This window comes from Magnolia sinica, chromosome 9, assembly GCF_029962835.1.
Source record: "Magnolia sinica isolate HGM2019 chromosome 9, MsV1, whole genome shotgun sequence".
Classification (NCBI taxonomy): Eukaryota; Viridiplantae; Streptophyta; class Magnoliopsida; order Magnoliales; family Magnoliaceae; genus Magnolia; species Magnolia sinica.
Window position 1 is genome coordinate 11,761,160 of NC_080581.1, and position 12,398 is coordinate 11,773,557.

The window sequence follows — 12,398 nt, forward strand, 5'->3', positions numbered from 1 at the left end:
TGATTTGAATAGAAATAGAACTATGAGAGTAGTCCAGGTAGCCGGTAAATTTCAACATTTTGGTGACCGAATTAGGTTGGCCACCCTGGGCAAGTTCGATCGATTCAGGTCGGACACTGACCATTGACAGTGGCTAGGCCATGCGGGGTGCTTTCACACCATGCCGGTTGCACCAGTGATCGCTCGTACCAACTAGAATTGCTTAAAGAACCGGCTGACCTATTGTATGTTCACCATGTATGACTTCAACTGCTTGAATCTGGGGCACCCCCCTTACCATTGTGAAGGTCAATTATTAACCATTGTACCGCGATCCTTAAGACTCGTGAGCCGGGCATGGTGGTATGGGACACCGTGTCCATACTGTCGGTTTATGCTTGGGCGACGAGCCTCTCCATAGTGACCGCGAGCATCATTTTTACAACTTGCCTTTCGTATATATTTATCTGGGAGTGACGAACCCAGACGGATCAAGAATACAAGCGTATGACCGTTGCGGCCGTCCCGTGCTTAGTGATTCAGTTGGGATGGATGATAAAACGGGAGGTGTCCTAGCTTTCCCAAGCTGCTGGATGAATAGGCATAATTAATCACTCGGCTAACATAACTATTCACCATATCACATTAGTATAGAATGTGGTGAAACAAGCGTTGAAGTCATGTGTTGAGGAAGTGTTGTCATTTGTGAACCAGGTGGTCAAAGTTGCATGTTGAAGGAGTGTTGGATGGTGAGGGCATGCATTATTTCATAAATACCATTATTTGCATTAATAAGAGTACTTAGGAAGTGTTTATTTACATTGCTTTATCATTCTTGTGCTGTTAGACTTAATAATATGTGCAACTCATGCTTTATGGAACCACTGAGTTGATCACTCACTCACACTCTAAGACGGTGTTTTAAAACACCAACCAGGAACTGATATAGATGCGGGGACCATTGAGGCCGATGCGCTGGAGCAGGCATTTATGGATAAGGAGGAGTTCTCCTACTTCCAGCTCTTGGACGGGCTGATGTAGGACGCGCACTTCTCAATAGAGAGCGTCGGGCGCATGGGCTTAGCTAGACGTTGCATTTTTACATTTTTTGTCATTTTTGGAATTGTATGTTGAACCTAGCTGTGGACCTATACTCTGGAAGAAATCACACTATATATATGTTTTAATTTACACATTTTTTTCAAGCACATTAAATCTGGAGTATGATGCACTATTTAGTATAATTCTATGCATGCTTAAATGCCTAATAAAGGTAATCGAGGAAATCGGGTTCCGCAAAGCATAAATAATATTCGGAATCTTGAGAGTTGAGCTTTGCTCAACCCTTGAAATTCGAGGCGTTACTTAAAGATATAGAGGTTGTTGGGTCAAGGGTTTGGTGAATATTAACTAGGTATTGATGAGTCTTTATGAACTAATTAAGGATCCCTGTGACTGAGCATTCAATGCTAGCTAACATAAAGATTTGCCAATAAGTATGGCTATTAGAGCATCAATGAATGTCGAAGTTCATTGTTCAATCCAAGCTTTGAATGCTTCAATGATTATCTTTAAGACAGGGATTGAATGATGAACTCCATGAGAAAAGAGAGCTTTGGAAACATGGGTGATAACTATGGGTATTTACTCATACAGGCTCTCACAAATTCTCAACAAATTGTCAAGAAACCCCTCTTTCATATATGTAGAGAAGATTTGTAACAGTAAAAAATGGACAAATTTTTGTCAATTTCGATGTCATCGAATGGTCTTCGATGGCATCGAAGTGTCCCTTCGATTGCATCGATAAATTCTGAATTATATTTCAAATCTTACTGGACAATTTCTGTTTCTCATTCGATGTCATTGAGTGACCTTCGATGTCATCGAAGAATTTCTTCAATGCCATCGAGAAAATCTGAATTTTCAACCTAAGGTTGCTGGACAATTTGAGGGTCCAAGTTTGATTCATCAAGTTTACCTTCAATGTCATCAAAGATCCATTCGATGTCATCGAAGGAACTTCGATGTCATTGTAAAATTTCAGGAACTTTAAGTCACTGGACAGTTTGAGCATATGTTTGATGTCATCGAAAAAATCTAAAATATAAACTTTTTATTGCTGAACAGTTTGTGTTCTGAGTCGATGCCATCGAGCTGTCTTCATTGTCATCGAAGGTAATTTGATGGGACTTCGATGTCATCAAAGATGTCTATTTTTTGAGATGTTTATTTTATACAGACTTCTACCTACTTAACTCACTAGCATATTTTAAAATTTATTTTCCTATAAGGTATAAGCTATATATTGGGTTTTGTTTTGTTGGTTTTGGTATAGGCTTTGATGAGGTATTTGCAATTTCCTTACCTTGTCTTGAATCAGATGCATTCAATCCTAAAGTCTTTATTCTTAATTCTTCTTCAGAGCTCTCTCGACTCTAAGACTCACAACACATGTTAATTAACAAACTAGGGTATTTACAATGTTATGTGCAACGGTTGGCCCACAACACAACCCAATAATAATTTCTATAATGATATGTGCATTGGTTGGCCCGCAACACAACCCAACAATATTTGTCATGATGCTATGCATAATTATCTAAGTTGTTATTATTTCCAAGTCAACAACAAATTGACAAAGTTGGGATACATTCATTCTATTAACAGTTACTAAATAGAATCATGTAGCAGACCCTTACCAGTGTCCCTTTCAAATTGAGACATCATTCATTATATCTCGTAAATTAATAATTCCAAAGGTACGATATAATGCCCAATAATATATAAATCAACACGGCAAGGGTCGTCACCTAAATACCAAGTATGAATAATCAATTTCAGATGTATAAGCTCCTCACTCAAAATTAAATCAATACAAAGAAAATGGCTCGTCACCCAATTTCATTCACACCCGAGTCATTCAAATGGTACTCTGTCACGCAACCATCGGCTGGATATTTGATGAGCTCTGTTGCAAAAGTACAAAGCAAATGCAAAAATACATGCAAGAGTCATCTATATTGGTAAACTTGAGTGTTAGATCCACTTTATTTTGGAGCTCATTCTTTAAAATGATTTAGGAAAATCGATGGACGGCATGGATAAACAAATACATCGCGGTGGGCCCTATATGAGCTCTCGTCGCACATCCGCGTTCGGATGGCGAGAGAGAAAAGCGATCTATGAAAGATGAAATGTGTATAGTTTGATCCCACCAAACCTCTGTAGGCCCAATGTGATGTGTCTATTTATTCACACCGTCCATCTCTTTTCTCAGATTATGTTAAAGTATGGACCCAAAAATGAGTTAGATCCAAAGCTCTAGTGGACCACACCAGATAAAACTCTTGTATTTAATGCTTTGTCCATTTAATGCAACCCTAGATTATTATTTGGTGTGGCTCACTTGCTAGTCGGATCCGTGTAAATTTTAGGCCTATACATTAACATGAGCTTATAAAAGGGATGGACAGCGTGGATAAATAGATACAGTGGCCCCACACAATTATGGTCCAATACTTAAAGGCACTACTCAGCAGTCCTCTTCCGAAATAGGTATGTATTTTGATCTTTTAATTTCTTTATATTTTCTCAACCATCGTTCCTTCAACATATTCGATTCTCCACCAACCTTAGATCCTGGATGTCCGATTAATGGGCATGGTGCGCAATTAAAATGAGTTAAAAAGTCCAAATTCAAAAAAGAAAAAAAAAAAAAAAAAACAAAGCTCCAGGCTAGGATCACCCTGTCAATCTAATATGGGGTCTATGTTAAAATACCTGAAATTAAGTGGACCCACACGGTCTTGTCAGGGCTTTGTGGGGCTCACTGTGATATACGTGTTTTATCCAAGCCATCCATCCATTTTCAAAGATGGTTTTAGAGCAAGAACCCTAAAATGAGGCATATCTAAGACCTTGGTGGACCACACCACATGAAGCCGAAGCCGTAGTTACAATGACCCAACAATTGAAACCTTCCTAAGTTATATAGAACTGTATGAAGGGAAAACACAGGCATTAGCTTGATCCATGATCCAAAACTTCTATGGCCCTCAAGAAATTTTCAGCGGCAGGCGTTCAATCTTCACTATTTCCCGTGGTGTGGTCCAATTGTTTTTTATATGCTTTTTTTTTTTGAGGTCATCGCATAAAATGAATTTTTAAAATGAATGGACGGCGTGGATAAATTACATACATCACGGTTAGCCCCATGGAGCCCCTTAGAGGACCCTCCGTCTCCAGCTAGGTCGACACCCAATCCCCGCCCGTATAGTTGCAGCCCAACCGAGGGCGCGGCTTCGGTGGAGGAAGCGGATTGCGTACTGAGTAAATTCCGTGGGGTCTACCGTAATTTAAATATTTTATCTACTCCGTCCATCCATTTTAACAGATAATTTGAGAGATTGAACCCAAAAATGAAATATATCCAATTATCAAGTGGACCTCACCATGGAAAACAGTGTGGATTGAAATTCTACCGTTGAAAAGTTCTTGGGGCCCACAGAAGTTTTGGATCAAGCTGATATTTGTGTTTTCCCTTAATCCATGTTTTTTTGATCTTATGAACAGGTTGGATGACAAATAAACATCACTATGGACCCTAGCAAGGTTTCAACAGTGGAAGTCATTATTCCCACCGTTTCCTCTGGTGTGGTACATTTAAGCTTTGGACATACTTATATTTTGGACTCATCCACTAAAATGATCTGAAAAAACGGATGGACAGTGTGGATAACCCACATGCATTCATAGTAGGCCCAACTGAGTTTACTCAGTACGATAAAAGCGTCCTGAGTAACTCAGTACGCAATCCGATTTCTACGGTGGATTCCTGAGGGGCCCACAGTGATGTACGTTCCTTAAGTCAAAAAATGAAGAGATCAAAATCACATGTGGATCATGCCATAGGAACCAACGGTAATTGACTACCCACCGTTAAAAACTTACTGGGGGCCATTGGAAGTTTAATTTCCATCCAACCCCTTGATAATGTTATAAAGACATGGATGAAGGGAAAAAATAAATAACAGCTTGATCCAAAACTTTTGTGGCACACAATAAATTTTTAACGGTAAATAACCATTGTTTCCTATGGTGTGTTTTGCCCAAGATGTAGATCTACTTTATTTTTAAAACCATGAACTAAAATGACCTATAAAAACAGATGGACGGGATGGATTCAAGGTACATAGATATTGGCGGGCCCCACAGTTAGGGATCAACCCAAGCCACACCCACAACCAATGAGTGAGTTGGCACTTCTTGAATGCAAGATGATGTGGGGTGTAAATAGGGGTGTACATCGGGTCGAACTGAGTGGAGCTGGCCTTAGCTTAACTTGGTTCGACCACTAGTTGACCCTAGCTTGAACTCGGCTCGGCTTGATTCTCAAGCCTGACTGGTCAACTTGGCTCGATTTAGTTAGTAGCTTGGGCTAGTTTGAGTTGAGTTCGCCTGTACATCATTTTCATAAACACATGGACTGTATGTAAAAGAACAACAATGGTTTTACATGTATTTTGTCAAACACCTTCTAAGCAGCATAAAAATTAAGAAAAAGAAGGGTATTTGTTTCATATACATACCTTCCTTGCCACAAGTCACACTTCTTTGAGTCATTTCATCAAACACTCAGTGAGCAACATCAATATCAAAGTAACCGAGTCACTAAATTGGTTCAATTTGAGCTAGTTGACTCGAACCAATTCTAGTCGAGCTAGGGCTAACTTGAACTCATTTCGAGCTCAAAAAATCAGCTCGACTCAACTCAAACTTAGCTTTGAACCGAGTCGAATCGAGCTTTTTCAAGTCAAGTCGAGTCGAGCGAGCTAACTGAGCTAGCTTGGTTCATGTACACCTCTACCCATATACGTTTGATATCCACCGTAAGGCCCACCGAATAAATAGAAGTAGAACATTCAAAGGTGGTGTTTCCCTTCCGTACTATATATATTGGATAATTACAGTTGGATGTTTAGTTTAGCACATCATCAATTATGACCCGTTCAAATGCGTAATGGGATGGTATGTCTTTAGTGTGTTATTATCTACTGTACTTCATTGGATATGAACTCTATTTAGTATGTAGACATTGAAAAAGGAGTGATAGAGTTCAACTATGATTTTGTTACGTATCTACAATTTTTGTCGGATGTAGAGGTATGAAGAAGAGCGGATTAGGTGAGACCTTTACTCATGCAAGACAGTGCGGCTCTTATCATGGGGCCCACCTTGATGTATATGTATTGTGTATCAACATTATCCATCTATTTTTTAAAATCATGTTAGGGCTTCATCCCTAAAATGAAACAGATCCAATTATCAAGTGGACCATACTATAGGAAACAACGGTGATTGAACATTAATAGGCTGCAAAAGTTTTGGATCAAGCTTATATATATATATATATTTTTAAACTTCTTCCAAATTATGTGACCTTAACGTATTGGATGACAAACAAACACCACGGAAACATTAAGGTGCGCCGTAGGAAGTTTTTATTGGAAATGAGTTCAATCACCACTATTTCCTATGGTATGGTGTACCTGATAATTGGATTTGTTTCATTTTTGGAATAATACGCTAAAATAATATGAAAAAAATGAATGGAGGGAGTGGCTACAAAATACGTAAATTAAAGTGGCCCCACGGTAAGGACTGCATTGTCTTGGGTGAGCCAGGGTCTCACTTAAATCGGCTATATCAAGGAACGCTCTTTTATAAACACATGAGACTCTCTTAAGGATGGAATCATGGAATAGGGCATTCTTCTATAAATAGTGTAGTGGGAGCTCTATTCGCAGTGAGACCTTAAGGGAGGAATGACGATGTGGTTTAACAATTTTAGGATACTCTTTTATAAATATTTATCTCAATATCTTAGTCCCCTAATCAACCAGAAAGCTATGAGATAAAGAAAGAGGAATAGTGATGGGGTTGAAATATTTCGGAGCAATCTTCTATGGGTATTTATCTTGGTCCCCAAATCCACGAGTCTTTTCATAAGAGTGTTTGATACGTGAAGAAGGTTCCCATCCAAACAATCTACTACCATTCAGGTATGTATTTCAAATTCAATTTTTGTATGCAGCAGAGCCTTAAAATCCTGCTTCTGTGAGAAGCAAGCGGAACTGGATTGCTTGGTCTGCTATTGACATCTGCTGTGTAGACGTCACCAAGTTTTGTGGGCCCCACCATAACACATGTGCTATATCTTCATCATCTATCCATTTTGTGAGAATATTTTAGAGCATGAGCCTAAAAATAAAGTAGATCCACATCTATTCATTTTTTGAGAATATTTTAGGTACGAGCCCAAACATGAAGTAGATATAGATAGGGCTGAAAGTCTCCAACCCTAGCCCAACCCAAGGTTCCTACACCTCAACCCTAACTCAATTCAACCCAACCCAACCACGGGTTGGGAATTCTCAACCCAAGCCCAACTCAAGTGGCCTCGGTCGGGTTGGTCGGGTGGATACGTGCTAATATTTTCATTATTACATTAGTTTATTATATTCCAATACACGTCTTATTTTTTGTATCTATGCAATTCCAAGGGACTAAATGCAATTCCATCCCACCCAATCCCAACCGTTCCCATCTTCTCTAAATGCTGGATGGAATTGCACGAACCAAATGCAATTCTATCCCACCTAATCCCAAAACACACCCTAAATGCATCAAGGTCGCTTCACAGTAAGGCCTCACCTAATCCAAATCATTTCTGAAAAACACAATTTTCTTTATCATGCTTTTCATGCATTCAAATAATTTCAATCCATATAAAAATCTCAATTCCAGGTTTTACCCTTTTCTCTTACCTTAAAATGCATCCATCTATAACAAATTCCCTAATCTTATATTTGTTTTATTAGGATGGAATATGGCATTCTTCATGAAGACATTATTACAGAGATACTCTCATGCTTGCCCAAGAAATCTCTATCTAGATTCAAATGTGTATCTAAAAGATGGAACAGTCTAATTTCCAATGGCAAATGTGTAACACGAAAAACAACCAATTCAGGTTTCATTTCCCAGACCTTCATCAATGGTGGTCGTCTTCATGTCCATTTTTTCCACCTCGATGAGAAGGGAGGTATCGATGTCGACGATTACTCTCTCATCTTTGCCATTGAGAATAATTCATTATCGGTTCGTTCGGGCGATGTAAATGGAGATGTCGTTGCCATTGCCGATTGCTGCAAATTCCACCAACAACCTGTGATCATCAGTTCTTGCAATGGCTTACTTCTCCTAAAATTGGGAATAGGAGAGATAAAATCTTTATATACATACAACCCCAACACTAATAATTTAGTAGCTCTTCCTCGTCCCAACAAATGCTTAAAGATATTTCCACTCGGGTTTGCTTTTGATGGTCTACATTATAAAGTAATATTCTTATCCGAGAGAGATGATTATAAATTTATGGAATCGGAGTTTGAGATCTTTTCCTCTCAAACTGGCGAATGGAGAAAACAAGATGCGAAAATTCCACTTTTGGATCATTTACCTTCTTGGAGAAATTGGAGAAATAGTTCAACGCCGACACTTCTTTTTAAAGGAGCTATGCATTGGATATCAATGGATTTCCTGGTCATCTACCATTTGAAACACCAGTGCTATAAGATGGTGAAATTGCCTATGCCTATCTCCTCCATCAAAGGATGCCTCTGGGAATCAGAAGGGTGTCTGCACTTTTGCATTGGTGGTGTCCGTGAAATTTTCATTTGGGTCCTCCATTTGGAAGGTTGGTACTTGAGTGGCAATCAAGATGTGATTGAGTGGGAGTTGAAGCATAGCGCTGTGCCGAGGAATTCAATCACAGATCATCATGAAATATACATGTTTCACAAACACCTTTCACTTCTTTCACCTGTTGCTTTCAACGACGATTTCGATATCGTGTATCTACAGCATGAGGAAGTTATTGTATCGTACAATCTTGCAACTGGAATGTTGAAGTTTCGTGAAAATTCATATCCAGGACAGGAGTTTATGAAGATCGACAACATCTACCCTTTCTTTTATGGTGTGATTGATTCGCATAAAAAACACAATGATTAGAAAGATAAAGGAAAGTTTTAATTTGTCTACATTGGATGCTGTGGGGAAAAAAACAGAGGAATGAGATCAACTGAGGAATCACAACCGAAGGAGCGACAATGAATTTTATGTCATGAGAAGGTAACTACAACTTGCTTGCTTCCACCCCTTTTGATGAATTATCAAAATTCAATTCAATGGTATATCAAATGCAGCCTAAAACTAAGAAAATAATGTGGATAATTAGTTGTGCTTTTAATATACTAATGGTAGCTTGATAAGCTGTTTACTGAAATTCATTAGATCCTTATGAATGCACTGCATTTGTCTATTCAAAGAACTTGAAATTTTATTTGAAGTTAGTATATGATGTTTTTGGAATTATAGTCATGTATTGGCTAACAGCTTTATAGCTGGTTTCTGCCCATGTTGGTGTTGTTTGCGATGCTTACTAATAGAGCTATTGAAATCAAGAGCAGTGTGGATTGAATTAAAATGCCTCCATACTTTGTTCCTTACATTGGAAGTTTTAATATTACCAATCTTTGTTTCTTACAAAACTACAACATAAGCAGCAAATTCTCAAATGAGAAAAAGGAATTCCAACAAGGCTCACCCAGGGCCAACTTGGCTTGAAATTTTTTCGAGCTCAAAAAATAGCTCGGCTCAGCCTGAACAAAGCTTCTAAGTTGAATTGAATCAAGTTTATCCGAGTCAAGCTAGCTAACCGAGCTAGCTTTGTTCATGTCCAGCTCTACATTGACATGTGTGGGTGCTTGAAGATTTATGGTGGCATGTGATGTACTTGAAGAAGAAAAATGGTAAACGTAGCATGTTGCACATGTTGAGACAATGGCTATATTTATACATGAAAGACGTATGTATTTTCCAATTGGAAAATGCAACACCTCATCTCTTGTTTCCTGAATAAGGATGAACCCTAGTTTGAGAAGGCATAGGGTGTGTGCGTTATCTTGTGGTTAGAGCTATACACGACCGAGTTGAGCTTGGCATAGCTCAGCTTGGCCAGCAACCAACCCTAGCCGAACTCAGCTCAGCTCGGTTCGGTCAGTAGCTCGGGCCAACTTGAGCCGAGTTCGATCCTGTTTCACATTTTCTCAAATACATAGATTGCATGTTCAATCTCCCACAATTTGAATGCAAATTAATAAAAGTGTTTTGCAAGCATTTCATCAAACACATCAAGTAGGATCGATATCAAGATATGAGAGCAGTCATACAATGTAAAAGTTTTTTTTTTTTTTATAGATTTATTTCTTCAATCTTTTCTCGAATACCCATTTCGAGAATTCGTTGATATGAGGGCAGTACAAGAAACAACACGTCGTTAAGGCATTTCATCAAACACTCAGTGAGCATTATCAATATCAAAATGACCGAGTTACTAAGCCCATTTGATCTGAGTTGATTTGAATCGGGGTTCGAGCTGAGTAGGGTCAAGCTTGGGTAAGCTCGAACTCGGCTCTATTCAAGCTCTAAAAACCAGCTCAACTTGGTCCAAGTCTAGTTTTGAGCCGAGGCAAGTCAAGCTTTTCTTAGTCGAGTGGAGCGAGCTGTTCAAGCTAACTCAACTATCCTACTATAGCTATTGGGTTTTCCTTTGTAAGAGTTTTCTTGTACAACAAAAGAGCGAAAAAGAAGGAAGCCTGGCATTCTCTTATATTTTTTTTTAGTTTTCTACTCCCTAAACGTGGGTATATTATCAAACCACACAAGTTTCCATGCCTTTAGTATTGTCTTTTTGGCTTCTAGTTTTAGTTTGACTATATTTTTTTGTAATTTTGCTTTGCTTGCAACGATTGTGTGTGTATTTTTCTACAACAATGCATTATTATGTATGGGAGTGCTTGGAATGGATAGTGGCACATATATTGCACATATGCCACATTAGGACATACCAATGTAGTATGTTAGATTTTTTCTTTTTTTCTTTTTTTCTTGAGCGTGGAAAATATACACAAGGAAATAAATAACCTATTTCTCAAGAAAATTTATGAAGTGGAATCTTTTTTAAGAAAATGTGCCACCATCCATCTTCAAGCACTCAAGTGTGCTAAGGAGCCTTTTTCCTTTTTCTTTCCTTTCCCACTGCACTATCAGAATGATGGAGATTATCGAAGATAGCGTGTGTGAGTAGATGAGGTGTGGCTATTTGCGGTCATGGATAGAGGAATTTATGTTGATGAGATCCATCTTATTCATCAGGTGAGCCACCCTGTGTTTGAATCAAGACCTAAAGATCAGGCCGGCAGGCGGGCTATACCATGGGGAACAGTTGAGACAGGAAGGCCCACCAATAAAATGGTCTTAATTGTGTGTGGTCCACTATGATGGGTTTATACCATCCAATCCATTCATCTAAACTGCCACATCAGGATGAATGAATTCCCTGAAAATAAGCACATTCCAAAACTCATGCGGACCACGCCACACCATTTCCTATAGTATAGCCCGCCTGTGTCCTGGACTGGACCATTTTTTTGTATCCACAGTGAAAATGTGGTGATAGATCTGATGGACGGGGTGGATCTAATGCACATTCTCCTCCACATCCTCACCATGACTAATCCTAATCAACATAGGGGTGTACATCGAGTCGAGCCGAGCTGAGCAGCTCAACTTGGCTTGGCCACTAGCTGACCTCAGCTCGAACTCGGCTCGATCCTTCAGTCTGACTAGCCAGCTTGGCTTGGTTCGGTCAACAACTCGGATAGCTCAGCCGAGTTCGAGCCAAGATCGAGCCAAGTTTGCCATTGAGGCATTTCCACGAACACCTAGACTGTACCTTCAAAATCTCTCGGTATATGAAACAGAAGCAATGGTTTTACAGGTATTTTATCAAACACCTTCTAAGCAACATAAAAACCAAGAAAAATAATGTATTTGTTTCTTGTATATACCTTCCTTGCCACCAGCCACACTTCGTTGAGTCATTTTATCAAACACTTGGTGAGCAACATCAATGACAAAGTAACCGAGTCACCAAACTGGTTCGATCCAAGTTCAATTTGAGCAGGATTCGATCCAAGTCGAGTTGAGCTGGGCCTGCTTGAACTCGGCTTGAACTCATTTTCGAGCTCAAAAAATCAGCTCAACTCGGCTCGAACTCAGCTTCAAACCAAGTCGAATCGAGCTTTTTCGAGTCGAGTTGAGCGAGCTAACCGAGCTAGCTCGGTTCGTGTATACCCCTAAATCAACACAGTGCACCTAGATATTATTGGAATGGGGTGAAGTATTGTTTTGGTTGGCTAACATTTGCTCATTAAAACAACATTCCTATAAAAATGGACTTTGCCGGTTCCTTTATTCACCCGTGTGTAAAAGCTATTCACCTGCTTATT

General features: G+C 39.2%; 1 protein-coding gene across 2 annotated transcripts; it reads left to right on the plus strand.

Annotated features, from left to right (window-relative positions):
* The first annotated feature begins 6,780 nt into the window (after positions 1-6,780).
* On the plus strand, positions 6,781-9,992 carry LOC131256901 (putative F-box protein At3g52320). Of its 2 annotated transcripts, none has more exons than XR_009177013.1 (2): positions 6,781-7,043; positions 8,978-9,992. XR_009177013.1 is itself a non-coding variant. In XM_058257993.1 (2 exons), the coding sequence occupies exon 2, from the start codon at positions 7,864-7,866 to the stop codon at positions 9,055-9,057; it is 1,194 nt and encodes a 397-aa protein (XP_058113976.1). In that variant the 5' UTR covers positions 6,801-7,043; position 7,863; the 3' UTR covers positions 9,058-9,986. The 2 variants fall into 2 exon arrangements, 1 of the variants encoding a protein (XP_058113976.1); XM_058257993.1 differs by having other exon boundaries at positions 6,801-7,043; positions 7,863-9,986.
* The last annotated feature ends 2,406 nt before the right edge of the window (positions 9,993-12,398 follow it).